The 24,289-nt window shown below is 35.3% G+C and overlaps 1 protein-coding gene across 4 annotated transcripts in view; it reads left to right on the forward strand.

Annotated features, from left to right (window-relative positions):
- Nucleotides 1–24,289, forward strand: part of rapgef4a (Rap guanine nucleotide exchange factor 4a) — a 69,598-nt gene that overhangs the window by 42,920 nt on the left and 2,389 nt on the right. For 2 of the 4 annotated variants that reach the window (XM_051119741.1, XM_051119743.1), the window contains 22 exons: nucleotides 3,957–4,007; nucleotides 4,134–4,240; nucleotides 4,383–4,504; nucleotides 6,479–6,662; nucleotides 6,992–7,076; nucleotides 9,501–9,561; nucleotides 9,754–9,830; nucleotides 10,079–10,225; nucleotides 12,271–12,368; nucleotides 12,460–12,545; nucleotides 13,682–13,760; nucleotides 13,951–14,101; nucleotides 14,271–14,359; nucleotides 14,853–14,883; nucleotides 14,975–15,053; nucleotides 15,260–15,406; nucleotides 18,147–18,244; nucleotides 18,368–18,493; nucleotides 18,737–18,915; nucleotides 23,097–23,187; nucleotides 23,285–23,335; nucleotides 23,440–23,527. In XM_051119741.1, coding sequence (XP_050975698.1) covers nucleotides 3,957–4,007; nucleotides 4,134–4,240; nucleotides 4,383–4,504; nucleotides 6,479–6,662; nucleotides 6,992–7,076; nucleotides 9,501–9,561; nucleotides 9,754–9,830; nucleotides 10,079–10,225; nucleotides 12,271–12,368; nucleotides 12,460–12,545; nucleotides 13,682–13,760; nucleotides 13,951–14,101; nucleotides 14,271–14,359; nucleotides 14,853–14,883; nucleotides 14,975–15,053; nucleotides 15,260–15,406; nucleotides 18,147–18,244; nucleotides 18,368–18,493; nucleotides 18,737–18,915; nucleotides 23,097–23,187; nucleotides 23,285–23,335; nucleotides 23,440–23,527 — 2,227 coding nt within the window. Of the gene's footprint in view, nucleotides 1–3,956; nucleotides 4,008–4,133; nucleotides 4,241–4,382; nucleotides 4,505–6,478; nucleotides 6,663–6,991; nucleotides 7,077–9,500; nucleotides 9,562–9,753; nucleotides 9,831–10,078; nucleotides 10,226–12,270; nucleotides 12,369–12,459; nucleotides 12,546–13,681; nucleotides 13,761–13,950; nucleotides 14,125–14,270; nucleotides 14,360–14,852; nucleotides 14,884–14,974; nucleotides 15,054–15,259; nucleotides 15,407–18,146; nucleotides 18,245–18,367; nucleotides 18,494–18,736; nucleotides 18,916–23,096; nucleotides 23,188–23,284; nucleotides 23,336–23,439; nucleotides 23,528–24,289 lie in introns of those variants that run through there. The other 2 variants (XM_051119742.1, XM_051119744.1) reach the window with 2 other exon arrangements.

Raw genomic sequence — 24,289 nt, forward strand, 5'->3', positions numbered from 1 at the left:
TTCACTCTTCTGTCCCAAATCATGACCATCTGTGACAGTCTCTGTCATGTCTTTGTTTACGCAGCCTCATGTCACTCTAAAAGTATATAATTTTCATTCTTCTTTGAAACACAAACGTTTAGCAAAATATCTTGAGTTGACAGAGTTTATTTTTGAACTGTTCCTCATTCAGTGATAGACGCTAATCAGGTTAGATGCCATATTGAATTTTAATGCTGAAACAAATTCTCTGAAGCTTCAGGCTTGACACCAGGAGGCAAAACTAATAATGAACAACTCCAGCTTCTCTTTTGTAAATGAACAATGGCCAAAAATGTTTACAAAAAATGAATTTCTCATTTCTCATTCTTCCTTGAGGCCCATCTTGACTCACCTAATAAGCAGACTCGTTTGACTCTTGCTGTTCCTCCTGTTTGCGTCAGTTCTGGTATAACATCCTTCCTTCCCACCATCTCCTCGACAGAACAAGAATACATTTGTTTGAAATGTAAAATGACCTGGGCAGGTCTGGCATCCTCTCGTTCTCACTTCAGTGTATGTGCCGAATTCCTTTTCCTCTGACCTTTCGGGTCATTTCCCATCCACTGCTCAGACAACCAGCGTGTCTGTCATTTTTACCGTCACAAGTGCTTTGTTTTTCCTTTTTTGTTTTTCATTCTCTGAAGATGCATCCAAATAGGCAGACAATCAATATCGGCCACAGCAGAGTCTGTGTGATTTACATAATGGTGTTGTTTTATTCACTTAAGTCTGTTTGTGGCTTTGGTTAACAGAAGGCAGAATCTGTCTCAAAGGATGTACAGAATCGTTATGTAATGTTTGAATACACTTCCTTCAAGTGTGTAAATCATGCTGTAAGATGCTGAAGAGCTCAGCTGACGTGCTTAAATTGATTTGAACTTGGATAAGTTCACTGTTAATACTGCTCACAGTCTGTTCTGTGTGAGTTAAGCTCTGCATTAGAGTAGCTTGGCTGGATTGCAGACAGAATCTGTTTGTTTGGAGCAAAAACAAATTTGAGATATTTTTACGTCTTAGTTTCAGTTAATGGTCATTTTGACCTGGGAAAAAGTTCTGAAAGTGTATATATATATATATATGTATGGGTTGTTTACGTCACATGGCATTTTCACTGTCCCACAAGAAAAAAATGAATATAATTAATATTTTTGTTATTTATTAATGCTGTAAATCATTAAAAATTTCTTTGTCCTACGTGAAACTCTTGTTATAAAAGCTGCTGTGGTATTTGTTTTTTTCACTTTTGAGCCAAATGTCAAAATTGTCCTATGGTGTCACTGTCTCAGGCGTGGTTCAGTAAATTCATCCATATATTTCTGAAGTGTAGGAACTTGATACATTTTGTCTCTGAAAACCATGTCCTCTGGTGAGACACCATATCCTGATTTTAAATCGGCCAATTCCAAAAAAAAAAAAAACTTTTATTAGTTGAAGGACCCCATTCGTGGTCATGTTAATGAAGCCCCTTGTCAATCCCATGACATGTGCACATGGTCAATTTATGTCTCAGAATTGTTCAAATATTTAACTTTTTTGGAACCACTACAAAAGTGTTGTTTTGTTGTCCTTTGGTGTGACACCCCTAAGTTTATATATACATATATATATATATTTAATTAAAAACTGTAATGTTAAACTACATAATCATGAAAAATTATGTAAATGTGTCTTGCAAATCACTAATGACAGGTTAGCTTGGAATACAAGGTCATTAATTGACACAAAAAGCTAAAATGTCCTGTGGTGTGACAGAAAATGTCCTCAAGTGTGATGCCTGTACTGTCACATCATGGGACAAAGATGTCACACCAGAGGACAAGGTCTCTTTAAAAAAACATTTTAAATAATTAAATAAGATTTGTTTAACTCGTTTTTATTCTATTTTGATAATTTTCAGTGTTCTTAAATGCAATAGTTGCAGTAATTAAACTATTTTATGATGTTTTGCAGAAAACTTTATAAAGTGCTGTTATAAAGTGTCATGAAAATAAGTATAAAATGTGCTACTTTGTTTTTAAAACAGAAAGAATTGAGGGAGAGAAATTAGTGGAAGAGAGAGGACATGGAAATGAACAGGGATCCACCAGAAGGGAGGAGATCCTAAGAGAAAGATGCAGAAAGTAAATAGAATCAAAAAGAGTAGCTGTATATTTTTTAAAAATTCATTCACATCTTAATGAATATAGTTTCAATCATATATCAATAATATATAGCTGTATCATAAATATTAATCATATTTAGTTGTGCCGCACATGCAGCAGGGGAGCTAGAAGAGTTTCATTAACATACTGATTGACTACAAGACTGAATTTTGTTGCTGAAAATTATTATTATTATTTCAAAAAAACCAAACCAAAACAAAACAAAACAAAACAAAACAAAAAAAACACTGATATTTCTTTCTCATTTGACATGTTCAAAATTAAATAGAAATACTTTAATAACTTCCATTTTTGTCCGTTAGTGTGACACAATGTCATATGGTGTGACGTAATGTCCTGTGGTGTGACACACATAAAAAAAAAACTCTGATTTTTTTTTTTTTGTTTTTATTTTTATATATATATATATATTAATGTTTTTTTATTTAGGGGAGATAGAAATATCACTTATCTTAAAATGGTATAATTTTCATCAGTTTTGAACAGATGACAGCAAAGTTTGTCTTGTTGTCAAAGTTTGTCTTGAAATTTGCCAAGAAGTCATGGGGAAAAAATAATGTTAATTATAATTTCATATTAAATAAATCTCTCATGCTATTTTTATATTATTAAGAGTTTTATTATTAAGATTTTTTTTTTTCTTAATTTTTGCTGTCACACCAATTTATGGTGCAGTTTAGTAAAAATGTAAAAAAAACAAAACAAACAATAACACTACATAAATATATGCATTTCTTCAAAAATGGTCTTTTACAAAAACAAAACAAAACATTTTTACTGGCTATTTTCCAACTACCAATACACACACACACACAATGTTTTTTTGTTTGTTTGTTTTTTTTTTTTTTAATGTAATGTGATATTTTTTGTTGGCAGAACTTCACCTAAGAGTCATAGATCACAGAAGCACATTGGCTGATTGACTGAAGCAGCGTGAAGTGTGTCTAGTAATAATCACTGTGGAGTTTGATTATGGGTCGTGTGTTGTTGTAGATGTGCAGCCTGGGTGAGGATGGTCATGAATAATGTAAAAGGTTTGGTTAAAAATGCAGCACACTGGCCCTGGGCCAGCATCAGGAGGGAGAGAAGTGCCCCAGACGTGCCTTCTGCTCGAAGCGCTGAAAAACACTGCAGTATGACACGATGACATGAATTATTATGTAATATGAAAAGAGAATAGCTGGACATCAACAGAATGTGATGACATTTTGTTCTGATATTAAAGCACATGACTTAAAGCTAATGGGTTTGTTTTGACAAACTGACACTTTCAAAGAAGTAAATCAAAGAATGTTTGCAACCAAATTTTACTTACCAAAAACACAGTAATTAAATAAATATATTGATGAAATCATAAAGGTTCAAATAAATGAGTGAATGAATTTTATGTAATATTTTAATGTTATGTAATTTTTTATACAGAGGGTGACATTTAATTATTGAATCTCCTGCATCAACTGTAATTCAGAGCTAGTTTTATGTGAGTTATGCTATTGTAAATTCTTTTTGGAAAAGTCATGCCTCAGCAAATGAGATGTTATGATATTGCTCACTATGCATTTTACCATATATATGGAGTCAGTCTGACTGAATATTTTACAGAACTCAGGCATTTATTATTAAAGAGTTTTACAGATTACTCTGTCAGCCAGAAACAATGCACAATAAAACTGTCTTCCAGTATTTCACTGTGTTGTATAAAGGTTAACAAAACACTGAGGAACAAATCTAATGGTCACGCATCCATCTCATCCCCATCCTTTTGTTTTCCAGAAATCATTCATTCAAAGTCCCACCAAACTTCACCCCAAATCCATTACTCAGGTATTACAGCCATTGTTATCACAGTGTTGAGTTGTTTGATGTAATACATTATATATTATGTGTAGATTGGTTTATGTCTTAATGTCTGTCTCTCTCTTTTTCTTTGTGTTTGTGTTTGGCTCTCAGGTGCCGTCAGAAAAGATCCTACGGGCAGGTATGGTGTTACGAAACACCATCTTGTCCCGAGCACCTCAAATGATCAGAGACAGGAAGTACCACCTTAAAACATACAAGTAAGTGTAGCCTTAGGGTTTTATTGTAGTGCACTTAATAATAATGTCTAATTAAACTCATTAAAGACTGCTTCACTAAATTTGGGTCTTGTTTTGAGTGCTTTAATCGATTATCTGTATTCGGTATGTGTGTGTGTTGTAGGCAGTGCTGTATGGGCACGGAGCTTGTTGATTGGCTGATGCAGCACACTTCCTGTGTCCACTCTCGTGTTCAGGCTGTAGGGATGTGGCAGGTGCTGCTGGAGGAGGGCGTCCTAAACCATGGTGAGTGTGTCATACTAATACACTATCACTCAAAAGTGTTTTTTGTTTGTTTGTTTAAAGAAATTAATATTTTCATTCAGCAAAGCATTAAACTCAGTCAAAAGTTGCAGATGTTTATGTTACAAAAAGAAAATCAAATAAATGTTCTTTTAAGCATTATTTTTTCAAAGAAACACGGTTTCCACAAAAATATTATGTTTATTAAAATATGAAAATATTGTTTTCATTATTGATGACAATCAGAAGATCAGAATGATTTCTAATATGACAATATTACTTTTTTTACTTTTTTATAAACTAACTTCAGCCTGAGTTAAGCATAAGAGACTTCAAAAAAGATTAAAAATCTTACCAACCTCAAACTTTTGAAGAGTAGTGCACATGTGTAATCACCCATTACATGCAGGTCAGTCATTGATTAAGGCAGTATATCACAGCACTTTGCAACATCAGTTATTGAACTGATTTAAAACAATATTTAACTGAACTGATCTGAATAATGACACTGTTGCCTTCTGTAGAGCTGCTTTACAGCAGAAATGTAAATATTTTTGTAACTGATGAATTACAATGGACATTGACATGAACAATAATACTGTTATATTCCCTTTTTATCGATGAAAAGCTGCTTTGAAACTGTATTGTGTAAAGCACTATATAAATAAATGTGACTTGACAATACAGCATGAACACAGTTTGACCTTAATGCAGGTGATCATTTCTATGGAAACCTGTTTCCACAACTGAATAAAAAAAGGTAGTTGCAACTTTTTATCTCACAATTCTGACTTTTTCTCACAGTTGCCAATTTGCATCTAGCAATTCTGACTTTTTTTCAGAGAACTGTGTGATGCAAACTCACAATTCTAACTTTTTTCTCTCATATGTGTGAGATATATCTAACTTTATTTCTCAGAATTGTGAGATATAAATTGTAAGATATAAACTTGTAATTCTGAAAAATAAAGTCATAATTGCCTGATAAAAACTTGCAATTGCATGTTATGAAGTCAGAATTGTGAGATATACACTCAAAATTGTGTTATAAAGTCTGAGTTGAGACATCACAATTCTGACTTTTTTTTTCTTAGAATTGTGTAATACTAACTCGCAGTTGTGATGTTTTTCTCAGAATTGTGAGCTGTATACAATTGTGAGTTATAAAGTCAGAATAAACTCACATAAACTCACAATTCTGACATTTTTAATCAGAATTGTGAGTTTTTATCTTGCAATTCTGACTTGATAACATGCAATAGAGAGTTATTTGAACATATCAGTCTTTTTTCCCCCTTCAAAACTGGACTTTATAACTTGCAATTTTATCTCACAAGTTTATATCTCACAATTCTGAAAAAAAGTCACAATTGCGAACAAAAAAAAGTCTAAATTGTGACTTTATGTGACTATATAACTCAAAATTTTAAGCTTATATCTTACAATTCTGAGAAAAAACTAGAACTGCGAGTATATAACTTGCAATTATAAATTTTTAACACGCAATTGTGAGATTTTATCATGCAATTCTGAGAAAAAATGTCAGAATTCCAGTTTTTATTTTTTAGAGTTGCATGTTTATAACTCACAATTCTGTGAAATAACTGTAAAATAACAGAACTGTGAGACCTTCTTTTTAAAAATAATTTTCAGTGGCAGAAATGGGCTTCCATACATTTCTCCTTGTACTCTCAGAAAAAAAATAAATAAATAAAAAAACAGGTACAAAAGCTGTCACCTGGGCAGTACCCTGTCAAAAGTGCATTTAAGCACTTTTAACCTTAACGGTACATAGTAGTACCTAAGCCTAACCTTTTGAAAAGGTACTGCCTCAGTGACAGCTTTGTACCATTTCTTTTTGGAAGTATAGAGTGAGCCCAACAAGAGTCTTGGTTTACACTAAAGATGTAATGTGGTCACATGTTTCTGTGCTGTATGGTTGGTCTTCATTACCGTTTGTTGTGTGTTTGGCTGCAGTGGATCAGGAGCTGAGTTTCCAAGATAAGTATCTGTTTTATCGCTTCCTGGACGATGAGACAGAGGACGCACCCCTCCCCACTGAGGAAGAGAAGAAAGAGAGTGATGAAGAACTACAGGACACCCTCCTGCTCCTCTCTCAGATCGGACCTGATGCCCATCTGCGAATGATCCTGAGTAAACAGTACGTTCCTCCTCAGAAGCATCAGCGCCTGTTAATATGAGTCATTACGTCCCCCAGAGGACTCTTGGGTTATTAAGAGAAGTGCCACAGAGTGATCTGATCTGTAGCTGCTACTGTTTGGCTGCTTTCCTACAAACTTTCCCACAATTCTGATAGTCTGAAAGTCTCCAAAGGCAGATTAGACTTTTATATGTATGCTGTAAGTGAAGGAGAGACCTTTTAAAGGTCCTGGGAGATGTAATATCTGCTCCAGGACAAAACTTTTTAAAATGTCAGAATAAGTTTCAAAGTCATCACTGCCGATGACATCATTGTCCTGTTCTCTGCAGGCCTGGCCAGAGGACAGTAGATGACCTGGAGATCATTTATGAGGAGCTGCTGCATATTAAAGCCTTATCACATCTGTCCACCACTGTAAGTGCACATTATATAAAGTGATACTGTTCATCTTCATTTAAGACAAAAAATGAGCATAAAAGTAGTCCTTACCACTCATACTCTTGTGAATAAAAGGGAGTGTGTTCATTTGTAGTTTACTTTAAAACCTGTACACAGTATATATTTTAAAAAAAAACATACTTGCAGATAATATGTGATCCTGGACCACAAAACCAGCCTTAAGTCACTGAGGTATATTTGTAGCAATAGCCCAAAATACATTAAATGGGTCAGAATTATTGATTTTTCTTTCTAACACACGTTAAGCACATGCAATTTTAACTGTAGTTTGTTATTCAGTATTACATTTAACATTAAGCACCGACGGGAAGGGGAAAATTCTGTGTGTGATTTTGCGCATATTAAAGAACACAGACGCAGCCAGATCATTTCCATAATAACCAATGTAATCTACCAAGAGCAATGCAAATTACCGCCTGCTTTAAGACATGCTTTTTTTGGGCATTAAATAATGGGACAAATACTAGTAATCTGACCAGCACGAATGTTAGTAAATTGCATTGCGTGATCAGATGCAAAAATAACTGTCCACACCTTTCCAGCACTAATTCACAATTAACATGCATTCAACTGTCCGAAAACAATACATTCAGTTTGCACATATTTTTACAAATGCACGCTATATTATAAGTTTTCGGAAGTCATAAAATAGCTTGTGTGAAAAAACAGGCAAAGATTTAAGTCATTATGCACTGGAAAACTTTGACTTCCACTTTGAGAGATATATGAGAACAAGCAATATCATTAGAGGAGTAGTTCACTTCCAGAACAAAAATTTACAGATAATGTAGTCACCCCCCTTGTCATTCAAGGTGTTCATGTCTTTCTCTCTTCAGTCGTTAAGAAATCATGTTTTTTTGAGGAAAACATTTCAGGATTTTTCTCCATATAGTGGACTTCAATGGTGCCCGTGAGTGTGAACTTCCAAAATGCAGTTTAAATGCAGCTTCAAAGGGCTCTAAACAAATAGGTTCAAAATAGGTTCAAAATTGTCCTACATCACTGTTTTACCTTTTTTTTGTAACTGGTGTTTGATATTCTTTGCACGTTCACTTTGTAAACACTGTGTTGGTACTTCTACAGCGATGTAGGATGATTTTGAAGTTGGAGGAGAAAATGAGATGGGAGTATTTCAACCTACCCTAAATGAACCGGAGTTCACGCAGAGCTAAACAAAATGAGCATTTGACGTTAAAAAGTATAACAGACCCTTCTTCCTCGGCTGGGATCGTTTAGAGTACTTTGAAGCTGCATCTAAACTATCTAAACTATCATCTAAATTTTGGAAGTTCAAACTCGGGGGGCACCATAAAAGTCTACTATATGGAGAGGAATCCTGAAATGTTTTCCTCAAAACACATAATTTCTTTACGACTGAAGAAAGAAAGACATTAACATCTTGGATAACAAGCGGGTGAGTAAATTATCTGTAAATTTTGTTCTCAAATGCTCATGAAGAGTAAGTGGTTAAATGTACTTGCACTTGAGATTAATGTAAACACAGCCCGCTGTGTACACTCTTGTACTTCGCTTCAACCTTTTCGAACTATGAATGATTATTATAAGTTCAAGAGGTGTGTGTGTAAGGAACTGGAAGCAAGCAGAGTACGGCTTCTCCTTTTGTGTTCCACAGAAGCAAGAAAAAGGTTATATTGGTTTAAAATCACATTTTTTTTTTTTTACACTTTAGGGTGAACTTTTCCTTTAAAGGGGACATCAGACTGGGACAGCGATCCATTTCAGTGCATGTCTCTTTAAATGACAATAAGCTACTGCTCACCCCGTCCCTCTCTTCCGTTTTTTGTCTATTCTGTGGCGCATTACCATCAAAAACTAAATTGTTCCACTGCATCCTCAGTGGATCTGATGTCAGGAGAAAATGAACTCTTATGTTCACTTTTACATCCAATTAAAAATACCTGCATTGCTTACGACACGTTGTCGATACAGCTGCTCGAGTGTGGAGAAAATGGTGGACAGCAAACAATTAGCTGAGAGCGAAAATATGCAAATACAGGACAGTCCATAAGTGGCCGTGGGCAGGGCCTGAGTCAGAAGTCAGAATTGCTAGATGCATATGACGTCATACTGCTCAGAAAATCAGAACATTTGATAATTGAGACAGGTCTGTTTTTGGGGATTAAAAAAAAAAGAGGTAATAGGTTTTTAGTATTGTAGGCTGGTTGTGTCCACACTGCTAAGATTTATAATAATTAAATGAAAACTTTTTTTTTTAATTATATGCAAATACCATGTAAAAGTGAATTTTGCATCTGATGTCCCCTTTAATGCATGAATAGCAAGATGAATTTTAATATATGTGTACTGTTATTAAAATATTTAATGCTTTGTGACATTTGTTTTGTGTTTTCTCCTCAGGTGAAGAGGGAACTAGCTGGTGTTCTGATATTTGAGTCCCACGCCAAAGCAGGCACAGTGTGTAAGTGTCAAAACCGTTATACCGCAAACCTGTTAACTTACAAAATGAAGTCAAACCATTCAGAACTAAAAAGCTTTAAATGCTTAAGTGCTGAATTTCAGTGTGTGATAATTTATGATTATTTGTCTAGTTTGTGTCTGTGTTCTGCATCAGATGAGTTTGATGTTCACTATCGATCTCTTTTGTTCCTAGTGTTTAATCAAGGGGAGGAGGGCACGTCATGGTACATCATCCTGAAGGGCTCGGTTAACGTGGTGATCTATGGAAAGGTCAGACTAGTAATTCCCTACTAATGCTTCACATTCAGCAGACTAATGAAGCGTTTAATGTGTGATAATGCAGAGCAGCTAATCACACTCAAGCCAATTCTAGTACATGAAGACTGTGCCAGGAAAGAGTGTGTGTGCAAATTGAATTACAGCTGGAATATGTTTTCATAACTGTCTGTGCTCTTTGCTGGTTTGTCTGGCTCTTGGCAGACGGCAGCGGGCTGTTTAGATGTCATGTCTCATTGCAGGGTGTAGTTTGCACGTTACATGAGGGAGATGACTTCGGGAAGTTGGCTCTGGTGAATGACGCACCTCGGGCAGCGTCTATCGTACTGAGAGAGGACAACTGCCACTTTCTGAGAGTGGATAAAGAAGACTTCAACAGAATCCTCAGGGTCAGTGGTCATTATTCACAACAACACAAATGCTCTACACTTAGAAAAGTGCTTTGTCATATACCCTACACTGAAGAAAGTGCTAACCTGCACTTGTTATACTATAAATTTTGACTTGTTGGTGCGTTAAGTTTACATCATTTAGGGATGTAAAAATAAATAAGTAAATAAAATACAATTACATTAAATTAAATATTGTAGAATATAGTAGAAATATATACAAGAAATATAAAAGAAATAAAATACAATATAGTAGAATATGCTTCATGTGGATTTTTTTTAGATCTAAATTAATGAGTTTTATTTAAAAAAATAATAAAAAAAAAAAAAAAAAAAAAAAAAACTGCTTTAAATGACTTTTTCCCCACATCAATCTGCACTCCATACACCATAATGACAAAGCAAAAACAGAATTGAAACTTCATAAATTTATTAAAAATAAAAAATCTGAAGTAAGTACATTGCAAAAGTATTCAAATGTAAATTGTACCCGTTTAAGTAGTAGTATGATTTATATACTATTATAGTACATATTGATATTTAGCTTTTATTTTTAGATTTTCAGGTTTTATTTTAATTTTTTAAAACTAAAAGTCTATAGTTTATGGTTTTTTTTATATATTTATTATTTTAGTATCATTAACATACTTTGATGGTTTTTCATAATAGTTTGACAGATTTTATCTTTATATTTTCTATTTTCAAATTTCATAGTTTTTTTAGTAATTTTGCTGTGATTTGTCATTTTAATTTGCATTTTTTGTCTACATGATGTAATTATTTGTATTTATTTTACTGAGCTTTTTATTTATTTTTTTACAAACCTAACCTTTTCATTAAATAATTTACTAAAAATAAATAAAATAAAATAAAATAAAAAAACATCCCAGAATGCAATTCACGAAGTGTATGTCCAGAATCGAGACAAAAAAAAAGGTTAGTTTAACATTTTTTGTCACTACACAATTCCCCCAATTCCATTTTCCCTTAATTGCATTATTGCTAGTGAACTGTTGGCCCAATGACTATTCAGTCATCGTTTAATAGTATTCTCTGGCTGCATTCGTGTTGTGTTTGTATTGTATAATGGTCCGTCCATCAACAGCACAGGAGAATCTCTCTCCCAGCGCTCTGACAATAGAGAGCTGAGCTCAGAAAAGCCGGAGCAGCGTCTAAGCGGAAGCTCAGTCTGGTAGTGAGGGTGTGTGTGTGTGTGTGTGTAGCTGTCCGTTTATCTTTGGAACACACACAAACAGGATGCCTACTATATAAACAAATATAGTGAGATTTAGAGATTTAATTTAGATTTCACATTCTAGGCTCATTTGTTGCATAATTACACAACATGATGCAACTGGACAAAAAACAATTGGTATTCACTGTATCACTCAGTATGTATGAAGAATTTAACATGGTGTAGTTTATGATCTTATTAGCAAACCGGGGCTAGCTGTCACACTTTTTCCTTAATGTACTTAAAAGTACATTTATTTTTTACAGTCAGTTTATATATAAATCTTAAAGCCTTAAAGAAAAATGTACAGTTGATAAAATACAGCTGCATGTGTTAATGCAATGACAGCTTGCCTCTGTCTTCCCTATGCAACAATTAGTCAGTGTACTTTTTAAAAGAAAAGTAAATATTAGCCATTAAGATCACAGGCCTTCAGACAAAATAGGTTGAGAACTTCTGCTATAACTTAAGTATTAGTCTCCCTCTACTGGTAGTGTTGATGAATTGCAACAATACATTACAAAAGTGACATTATGGAAAACATTACTGATAAATACCTCCATTTGATCATTCATAATTTAGCTGTACGACCTGAACTCTCAGTTCACTGCTGTAATAGTGAGTTTAGTGTGTATGTCTGCTAAACTGCTGATGTCTATCACAACACTATCACAACAGCACTAATCCAGCATTAGCTGAGCACATCACTTTTCTCTGTTGAGTGACCTAACCAGTCATTTTAGATGTTAGTACATTACATTTGATTTGTTATGATTAAATCTAATTCTGATTAATTTATGTATGTATTCAGGATGTGGAGGCAAACACTGTCCGTCTGAAGGAACATGAAGAGGATGTGTTGGTTTTGGAGAAAACTAACAACAGGGGCTCCAGTTCATCTCCTCTCAAGTACATCATTTCTATTCTTTCTATTCTGTCAGGTTTAACATTAAGAACTGCTGTAGAACCTCAAACTGTATAACATGTACCTGTTCTTCAGATATACTGTGATGTCAGGAACTCCAGAGAAGATTCTGGAACATCTTCTGGAGACAATGAAACTCGACTCCCAGTTCACAGAGTCAGGTAGTATGCAATCTGTGCAAAATATGCAGTTAAATAGTGAAACAGGAAGTGGCTGATTGCAGCTTTCTATTTTCAATAGATTTTCTAATTTCAGTTGCTTTCTCACGTTTTGTTCATTATTGATATGAGGTTATTCCATAATTATCTGGAGCCCTGTGTGGGCTGAAATATGAGCAGAGCTAACCGTCACAGTCAGTCACATAAGCTTTCAGTAAACAAACAATGAAAAATTTCCCATGCTAATGGAAAACCTGGAAATATTAGGAATTTTTAGAATTTCCCAGGACTGGAAAAGTCATGGGAATGCATATAATAAATATTTATGATAATTATGTATGCTGATCCCTAAAATGTGTTATCATACACATTACTTTTTAATTTTTCTTTCTTTCTTTTTCTTTCTTTCTTTCTTTCTTTCTTTCTTTCTTTCTTTCTTTCTTTCCGTGACAGTGAAAACATTTGTGTTTTTTTCTTTAATTTTGTATTCATCAAAAACTTTTTCAACATTCATAATAATAAATGTTTCTCAAGCAGCAAATCAGCATATTAGATTGATTTCTGAAGGATCATGTGACGCTAAAGGCTGGAGTAATGATGCTGAAAATTCAGCTTTGCATCACAGGAATAAATTACATTTTAACATATAAAATCATTATTTTGAATTGTAATAAGATTGCACAATTATGTCACAAAATTATTAAAAATAAAACCTTTTACCAACCCCTTAATTTTGAACAGTAGTATAGATTTTGCCCTTGTGTACAACATTTGTAAAACTTGCTTGCAATCCTTACCCTAGTAAAAAATACATATACTAAAATGTATTTTAAATATGTTTATTGTATACTACAAATACATTTACATATTATGTACCTGCAATTATACTTAGTATTATTATTATTAGTAGTATTATTAAACTGGTATATTTAAAGTCTGCTAAATTGGAACTATTTTTGCACTTAATGCATTTTAATTGTGCAGAAGTAGTGCTGAAGTCCAACTAAAGATACTAAAGTATATTTGATTGTGCTAAAGTAGATCCATTGTAAGTAAACTTACTTAAAAACACTTTACTAAGCCTCATGTTGCAAATTGTAGCCAATTTAACTAACTTTTCTCTTTCTCTGTCTCTGTAGATCCTGCTTTGGATGACTTTTTGCTTATGCACTGTGTTTTTGTCCCGAACAGTCAGTTGTGTCCACTGCTCATGGCCCAATATCCTTTACAGCTCTACTGACTGATTGGTGAAATATGTTACTGAAGTGTTTGTAGTTCGGTTAATATGGTCAATGTACCATAGCTGTGTCCTTTATAAATACTGTTCAATTCAGTAAATGTGAAAGTCACTAAACTCTCAGATTGTGGGTGTCTGTTTTTGGCTCTGAAGTCCTTAGCGTTCGTTCACTTATCATGCTCAGTCGTCTCAGGGCAGTGAACAGGAGCGGATGGATTACGCTCTCAATAACAAGCGCAGGGTGATTCGTCTGGTGTTACAGTGGGCCGCCATCAACACAGACCACCTGCAGGAGGAGGACAGCTCTTTCAACTTCCTCCAGGTCAGCAGCTTCACCTGACTCAGGTCTGCTCCGATCTGCTCAGCAGTGTTGGCTGATTCAAGTTTAGCCAGTTAACGAAGCTATTTAATTCACTTTGTAGAGACTTCCTGTGTCCCGCTGGGATTTAGTGTGTGTTTCATTCTCAATCTGAGCGTGTCGTTTGTTGCAGGAGTTTTATGAAACAGTTTGTGAAGATGCCAGACTCATTCCAGCACTGAAAGACCAGCTGCCCGAACTAGAGAAGTTCATCAAACAGAAGTAAAAACATGCTCGTACAGATCAGAGATTTTCAACCCTGTGTAGACATATGAAGTAATAGTCAGAAACATACAATTGTTTTAGATGGTTTAATTTATTGACTTTTTAAAAGCATATGTTGTTTCGCCTGGTGTTGTATTTGATACATCAGATTCATCTTATATTGAGACTATAATGTAAATCATTGAGACCTTTTCATATAGCATACTACTTATATAAGATATATAAAATACCAGATGTCACCCTATATCTGATATGTCTTAATATGATGATATTTTAATGCTTAGTGTTATGATCAAAGCTCTGTCATTTCTTTATTGTGGGGACAAAACATGTAATGCAATGCAAGAGAATAATGATTGAGAGATGAACCAATAAATAGAGGCCTTAGAAATGTGTATCAAATATAATACAGAGTTTATAGGGTTAAGAAATCAGATTGAGAAACTTTTTACTTCTTCATAATCATAACATTCATAACATTTATTCACAGCTGTGATGATGGCCGTCCCTCTCAGAAAAAGGTAAGGGGAAAATAAAAACAAACAGAGTTTCTATAGTATTGTCTTTAGTGCTGAATATGTGTCATGTGATAGTCCTTCTCTCTCATTTCAGCACAAAGTCCTGCTGCGTCAGTTCAGCACAGGGAACGACAGACTGCAGAAGAGACAGCCAATCAAAAGCACAGATGAGAGTGAGTCTGTATTTTATTTATTTTATTTTATTTTATTTACCAGAGACAGAAAAAGGAAGGCTTAAAAACACACAAAAATATTTAAAAGAGAATAAGACTTTAGGAAAAATTAAATGTGAATATTTAAATGTGAACCAATGACATTTACAGTTTTGTTGTTTAAAACATGATTTATCCATGTTTTAATGGGTGTTGTGTTGGTGAAGTCCTCTTTAAGGTGTACTGCAGTGATCATACCTACTCCACAATCCGAGTGCCCGTCGCTGCGTCTGTCAGAGAGGTCATCACTGCAGTTACCGATAAGCTGGGCTCAGGAGATGATCTTCTGCTCATCCACCTCAACTCAGCCGGAGGTGAAAATACACACACGCACAAACAAACACACACACGCACAAACAAACACACACATGCACACAAGCTATTTTTCCATTCTTATCACTGTATTGACAGCCATTTCCTCAGTTTTCATTGGTGTTTGATTAACTGCATGTTGATTAATTCTGTGTTTGCAGAGTCTGCTGATGCACTGACTCTTATCTCTTTGACCTCTGAGCTCTTTGCTGCACCCATCTTGCTTAAGTGTTTCATATTCTGTTTCCCAGTGCTGCTCACACACCTCACAACTCACACATGCAGTTGAGGTCAAAAGTTTACATAGTTTTAATATCCAGCATTAGCAGCTATTACAGATCTGCATAATCTGGGCCTAAATTCATTGTATTCTAAACTTAATTGGCAATCAATTGTTGAAGCTATTAAGGTGTGCTGACCCAAAAATCTTTTAAAAACCTGGGCCAAGTTTAAACCAGTAACCAGGCATCCCAGCTGGCAAAGGAGCATGTCTGACTTTGACATGTATATGTTGCCATTATTATGTAATCAAAAGGAAAATTATTATTGCTGGTCTTCAATGATAATGTCAAGTTACTTTAATGTATTTGCAGCAAAGAATGATAAGGATTTATGCTGATATCATCTAAAACCACTTTGCCAGGAGTGTTTCTAAATTTTTGGAGGGCAGTGTATGCATATATATATATATATATATATATATATATAATATTTAGGCAAAATAAGAAAAATGCAGACATCTTCATTCTCTTCAGAAGTTTACACCCCCAGCTGGTTGTGCATGTTTTTTTCCTTCTGGAACATCAGTGAGTGTTTGAACCTTCTGTAACAGTTGCATATGTGTCCCTCAGTTGTCCTCAGGCCCAGCGTCAAGGGAGGGCTTGGGGGGGCTTAGTCCCCCTATGACATCCTGAATCCCCCCCTGAAACGATCTGAAGGACCGACCCCTTCACCCCTGGAATACGATTTTAAACACGAAAAGCTAAATCAAATGCAATTTCAACCAAGGGGTACCCCTCGGATCTGATTTGTCCCACCTGAGATTCTTTTTGACCCACTTGAGCCCCCTGAAAACTTGACGATTTTAATTATTTGATGTGGACAATCACCGGTGTATTTAAACTTTTACTACTAAATTCCAACGTGCTTTTGCACCTTGTCTGGTGCTGAGCCAAATAGATGTGCTCAGTGCTTTTAACCTATATCACACCGATTCATAAAAATAATGTTTCAGTTATTTAAACTAATTGCAAGCAAATAAAAAGACATTTGTTAAATACACACTGATGTTTGTGATCCTTTCAATTAAAAACTGACAACGTAATTTATTCATACAGAATACCCCAATCTAATTTTTACACAATAGTTGAGTTAAATAAAACTACCTGGAAGGTTGGGTTAAACACTTAACAATAAAAAACCCAGTCGCTGAGTTTGTCCATATTTCACCCAGCACTCGATTGCGTTTAACCCAGCATTTTTACAGTGTATATACATATAAATATATAGAGTACAGACACATATATTTTATGTAAACATAAACTTTTATTTTGGATGAGATTAATCACAAATTTTTGATTTGAGAGCCCCAATTTTTTTTTTCAATGTATTTTCGTAATTACTTCTAAAGGTTAAAAATGTACTGCCAAATATACTGACAAAATTCAGCCAAAAAACTGAAATACCCTTTAACACCACATGAACCTGATGTCACCTCAAGCTCAATTGGCATTATGGGTGTGTGTTTGTATATTTGATGTAGTATTTAAAGGTTGAGAAAGTGTTTTGTGTTAGTGTGTGTGTTTTGGTTGAGTTTGTTTCTTCGTCAGAACAGATTTGGAGAAATGGAGCATTACATCACTTGTTCACCATTGGATCCTCTGCAGTGAATGGGTGCCGTCAGAATGAGAGTACATGATAAACATAGCACAATAATCCACAAGTAACCCACACCACTCCAGTCCATCAATTAATGTCTAATGAAGAGAAAAGCTGCTTGTTTATAAGAAAGCAATTCCATCAAGAAGACGTTTTAACTTTACACTGTCGCTTCTGTCCAAAATACCAGTCAGTAATCCATAATAACGCTTCCTCCTGTGAAAAAGTCCATGTCCCGTTGTCCTCTCACATCAAAATCCACCCACATACTGTATAAGTTTAGAGCTGTTCAGAAATGTTTGCTTTGTAAACAGTGCTTGATCTGTGCATATTTCTCTCCTGATTCAGACAAGATGTCTTTTTCACTGGAGAAAGCAATATTATGGATAGAGGACTCAGTAAAGCAACAGTTTGATGTTAAAAACATCTTAATGACGGATTTTCTTCTTACAAACATGCAGCTTTTCATTTCACAAGATGTTAACTGATAGACTGGAGTGGTGTGGATTATTATTGTGATGTTTTAATCAGCTGTTTGGACTCTCATTCTGACGGCACCCATTCACTATAGAGGATCTATTGGTGATCAAGTGATGTAATGCTATACATTTCTCCAAATCTGTTCTGGTAAAGAAACAAACTCATCTACATCTTGGATGACCCAAGGTTGAGGACATTTTCAGCAAATTTCCGTTTCGGGTGGACTTTTTTTTTTTAACTTGTTTGCTTTTTGACATGTAAATATAGCAAAAGTGCTTAGTTATTTTTAATAAGTAACTTGCCTGTTTAGTCATTTGAAAAGCAGCTGATAACTGACATCTTTAAAAGCAGATTGACTGATGACTGTATGTTTGTGTTTCCCAGATAAAGAGCTTCTAAAGCCATCAGATGTGTCCATCTTCTCATCACTGAGTATTAATGGCCGTCTGTTTGTCTGCCCGAGGGATCAGATCGACTCTTTGGTGTGTAAGAGCCCACGGAGACTGCATTTAAAACACACACCAGCTGTAAACACACAGGATCAAACATACATTAACTAACCGACCGGTTGATTAACTGATCAATCAATCGACTTGTTCATGTAGACTCCACTGCCGGAGCAGGAAGGGCCGTCTGCAGGCTCCATGTCCACGTTTGAACTCATGAGCTCTAAAGATCTGGCTCATCAGATGACGCTCTATGACTGGGAGCTCTTCGACTGTGTGCACGAGGTAAAAACAGTACACACAGTTCTGCTTCTGTTTTAAAATTACTCTCACTTAAAGGGATAGTTCACCCAAAAATGAACATTTATGCACCCTAATATCTTTTCAAACCCATGAGACTTTAATCCATCTTCAAAACACAAGTAAAGATATTTTGATTGAAACCTAATCATTTTCTGCTTTTAACATATTTTATTAACTACCAGTTCCAGTAGAGTTATAGTAATTGTCTGTGTATTTGTGTTTTAGCATGAGCTGATTTACCACACGTTTGGCCGTCAGCATTTCAAGAAGACCACGGCTAATCTGGATCTGTTCCTGCGGCGTTTTAATGAGGTTCAGCTGTGGGTGGTCACAGAAGTTTGTTTGTGTCCCACGCTCAGCAAACGAGTCCAACTGCTCAAGAAGTTCATCAAGATCGCAGCGCAGTGAGTCTTTACCGTAAAAGTGTGACGTGTATGTGTGGGTGATGAATCATTTTGTTCTGTGGTGTGTTAATGATATTAATTTACTGTATGTACACATCTTGTCCCTTGTAAAAAAAAGTACACTTTGGCATACTTGTGCATATTATGGAAATTATACACTAAAAGAATATACTTAATTGCAAACTGAATGTAATGTTTTTGAACACCTAATTGCATGTTAATTACAACTAGATACAAAAATTTTATGCTGGCTTGAGAAGTAGATTTAATAGGGTCCAGTCAGAAGGTTTTAAGTTTGCAGCTGTTCAAAATTTAAGCAGTAGTTTCAAAAGATTTTTTCAAAAAAAGTAAAACAATAGTTACTTTCCCTGGTAACTAGTTAGGGGCCAAGCACCGAATGTGCGATGGCACCTATTGTATCCATTAATGTTTTTTTTTCTTCTTCTTCCGCTCTTAAATCTATGGCAGACCATAGAACCTCTTGTCTGAAAGTTGTGAAATTTGGCACAATGATAGAGGACAGTCTCAACATTAACCACAGCAAATTTGGAGTCTCTAACTCAAACTCTGTAGCTCAAACTTTTTTTTTTGCTATTTTTAATTGTTCGAAAAACCTACTATTTTGAACTTTTCCTAGACAGTTTGTCTGATTTTCACTAAAATTGGCTCAGATCATCATCAGGCCATGCTGACAAAAAGTTATGGAATTCAAGTTGATTGGTCAAACTGTTTTCGAATAACCTGCAAAAAAAAATTTGACGAAAAGCATGCAAAAATGGATGTGAGGCTATATTTCCACAATGGTTCAGCATACTGAGACCAAACTTGGTGTGTGTTATAACAAGCGTGACCTGAGGCTACCTGCAGTGTTTTGGTGCAGTGCCACCTACTGATCAGAAGATATGAAAAATTGATATTTTTGCTTATAACTTCTCAATGGCCAAAAATCACAAAACTGGTCTCTTTAGATTCGGTGCATCATGCTCAAACCTAAAGAGTCAAACCATACCCAGTTTTTTCCATGTCAGACATTTTGGGCATCGCCTATTTGGAATTTTGTCAAAAAATGCTGTTTTATGAACGCATTGCCGTATCTTTACAAAACTCAGTATGTGTCTTCGTCACCATGCCCTGGCATTACTCAAAAAGTTTGGAGGCAGCGCCACTACATAGTCAAAAGTTATAATAAAATTTTGAAAATGCTAATAACTTTTCTTTAAATTAACCTACTCTAATGAAACTGGTCTTGATATATTCCTTGGATCATGCCGAGAGCATCGATACCAATTATGCCATTGTGGGCTGAACTTCTTGTCCCGTCATTTTGATTTATGTTGAAAACCTACTTTTTCAAACTCCTCCTAGACTGTTTCTCAGATTTTCACCACAATTGTCTCGGATTATCTTCAGACAATGTTGACAAAAAGCTATACAGTATATATATATATATATATATATATATACAGGGGGTACGGAAAGTATTCAGACCCCCTTAAATTTTTCACTCTTTGTTATATTGCAGCCATTTGCTAAAATCATTTTTTTTCCTCATTAATGTACACACAGCACCCCATATTGACAGAAAAACACAGAATTGTTGACATTTTTGCAGATTTATTAAAAAAGAAAAACTGAAATATCACATGGTCCTAAGTATTCAGACCCTTTGCTCAGTATTTAGTAGAAGCACCCTTTTGATCTAATACAGCCATGAGTCTTATTGGGAAAGATGCAACAAGTTTTTCACACCTGGATTTGGGGATCCTCTGCCATTCCTCCTTGCAGATCCTCTGCAGTTCTGTCAGGTTGGATGGTAAACGTTGGTGGACAGCCATTTTTAGGTCTCTCCAGAGATGCTCAATTGGGTTTAAGTCAGGGCTCTGGCTGGGCCATTCAAGAACCGTCACGGAGTTGTTGTGAAGCCACTCCTTCGTTATTTTAGCTGTGTGCTTAGGGTCATTGTCTTGTTGGAAGGTAAACCTTTGGCCCAGTCTGAGGTCCTGAGCACTCTGGAGAAGGTTTTCGTCCAGGATATCCCTGTACTTGGCCGCATTCATCTTTCCCTCGATTGCAACCAGTCGTCCTGTCCCTGCAGCTGAAAAACACCCCCACAGCATGATGCTGCCACCACCATGCTTCACTGTTGGGACTGTATTGGACAGGTGATGAGCAGTGCCTGGTTTTCTTCACACATACCGCTTAGAATTAAGGCCAAAAAGTTCTATCTTAGTCTCATCAGACCAGAGAATCTTATTTCTCACCATCTTGGAGTCCTTCAGGTGTTTTTTAGCAAACTCCATGCGGGCTTTCATGTGTCTTGCACTGAGGAGAGGCTTCCGTCGGGCCACTCTGCCATAAAGCCCCGACTGGTGGAGGGCTGCAGTGATGGTTGACTTTCTACAACTTTCTCCCATCTCCCGACTGCATCTCTGGAGCTCAGCCACAGTGATCTTTGGGTTCTTCTTTACCTCTCTCACCAAGGCTCCTCTCTCCTGATAGCTCAGCAGAATTTTTTTTGCAACCTTGGCCAAATCTGTGCCTTGCCACAATTCTGTCTCTGAGCTTTTCAGGCAGTTCCTTTGACCTCATGATTCTCATTTGCTCTGACATGCACTGTGAGCTGTAAGGTCTTATATAGACAGGTGTGTGGCTTTTCTAATCAAGTCCAATCAGTATAATCAAACACAGCTGGACTCAAATGAAGGTGTAGAACCATCTCAAGGATGATCAGAAGAAATGGACAGCACCTGAGTTAAATATATGAGTGTCACAGCAAAGGGTCTGAATACTTAGAACCATGTGATATTTCAGTTTTTCTTTTTTAATAAATCTGCAAAAATGTCAACAATTCTGTGTTTTTCTATCAATATGGAGTGCTGTGTGTACATTAATGAGGAAAAAAAAATGAACTTAAATGATTTTAGCAAATGGCTGCAATATAACAAAGAGTGAAAAATTTAAGGGGGTCTGAATACTTTCCGTACCCACTATATATATATGTGGTGTCCATATACAGTAGGAAACGGTTTTTGTTTAGCGCACCAACAAATTTGTTGGAAAGATGCCAAACTGCATCTGAGGCTGTATCTCTGCAAAGCTTTGACATATTGACGCCAAATTTTTTATGCGCCATTGTCACCTCACACTGAGCACGCCACATCAATTTGGTAACAGCGCCACCTATTGGCCAAGAGTACTATTAACCATTAATTATGAAATTTCTAAAAATGCTAATAACTTTTGATTGCATTCATTAGCCTATTGTAATGAAACTAGTCTCAAAATATCCCTTGGATCATGCCGACAACATACATACCAATTAGGCCACTGTGGGCTAAACTTTCTGTCTGATTCATGTTGAAAACATACTTTTTCGAACTCCTCCTAGACAACTGGTCCGATTTTCACCAAATTTGAGTCGGATCATCTTCAGACCATGCTGGCAAAAAGATATGAATTACATGTTGATATATGAAACAGTTTTTGTTTAACGCATCAACGAATTTGCTGGAAAGATGCCAAAGTGCATCTAAGGCTGTATCTCTGCAAAGCTTTGACATATTGACACCAAACTTTGTACCTGCCATTGACACTTCACACTGACCACTCCACATCAATTTGGTAACGCCACCTATTGGTCAAGAGTAATAAAGCATTCCATAATTAATTAATATATTGTCAAAACTGCTAATTACTTCTGATTGCATTAGCCTGTTGTAACGAAACTGGTCTCAAAATATTCCTCGGGTCATGCCAACAACATAGATATCAATTATGCCACAATCGGCTGAACTTCCTGTCCGCCATTTTGATTTATGCTGAAAATCTCCACAACCTTCAGCCTGATTTTCACCAAAATTGAGTCAGATCTTTGTGCTGACACAAAGTTTTTGTGTCATGGATTTTGTGTCAGTAGACAAAACCGTTTATGTTTAACAATGCAACAAATTTGAGCCAAAATGACTCTGAGGCTGTATCTCTGCAAAGATGCTTGCTGCCTTGCTTGCCTAGTGCTTGGCCCTGTATTGCTGCTATATTTACTTTTATAGTGACGTAACTCAGTTACTATTTGTGAGAAGTAACTAGTAACTATAACTAATTACTTTTTTAAAGTAACAGGCCCAGCACTGCCAAGTACAGATTGCTCTACTCTAAACAGTGTGTGTTTGCTCTTTCATAAGCTGTAAAGAGTTTAAGAATTTGAACTCATTCTTTGCCATTATCATGGGCCTGGGAAACCCTGCGGTTTGTCGACTCAATCAGACATGGGAGGTGAGCGTGAACCACACACATGCACACGCACATATAAATAACAGACACTGTCATGACTAACTGTTTGACTCTGATTCTCTGATGTGCCTTCTCGCAGAAACTGCCCAGCAAGTTCAAGAAGTTTTATGGGGAGTTTGAAAACCTGATGGTGAGTTTAACAGTGTAGTTCAACTGCTAGTGATCTAAATATGTCAACTAATATTAAAACTGCTTAAAGAGGATTTCAGAGATCTGTTGTCTTTCTCATTGCAGGATCCCTCCAGAAATCACAGAGCATATCGACTTACCATGGCCAAGTTAGAACCACCTATTATTCCCTTCATGCCTTTATTAATTAAAGGTGAGCTTTAAACATGTCAAATGTGTGACACATCAACATGGTCCATATTAGTAGCATTTTCCACATTTTAAGTAACAGAAAAGTCAGCAAAGCTGTTAAATATCACATGGAAGTATAGGAACTGCTCCAGTGTGTTTTATTTTAATTCTAAGATTCATAAAGAAATTCACATAGAGGCACAATATATACTTATCTGCAAAAATGTTTAACTAATTAATATGTGTGACACACCTAAATGGTCTTTATTAGTAGCATTCTCCACATTTTTAATATATATTTTAAATTATTTAATAATAATAATAATAATAATAATAATAAACATGTTTTAATAATTAATGGTTAAATTTCAGTTCAAATTCAATTCAAAATGTAAATTTATAAGTAATACTATAATGATTGTATATTTTACAAATTTTTAAAAATTTGTAAAAGTGTACTTTTTATTTTGTAAGGTTTATTTGAATAATTATTCAAGTAAATACTTATAGCTAATATTCTGATATGTAATAAAAATATTATGTATAATAAATATTGCATCTATTTATCTTTTTAGTAGCATTTTCCACATTTTACATACATAAATGGATTTAATAATAAAAAACATATTTTATTAATTTATTAATGGTTAAATTTCAGTCATGGTCAAAATGTAAATTTCACAATAATTCTATAATGATTGTATATTTTTTATATTGAAAGTTTAAATAAAAAATACTTTTTTATTTTGTAAGGTTTATTATATGTTGTGAATTAATGGTAAAA

Source organism: Labeo rohita, chromosome 9 (genome assembly GCF_022985175.1).
Source record: "Labeo rohita strain BAU-BD-2019 chromosome 9, IGBB_LRoh.1.0, whole genome shotgun sequence".
NCBI classification, from domain to species: Eukaryota; Metazoa; Chordata; class Actinopteri; order Cypriniformes; family Cyprinidae; genus Labeo; species Labeo rohita.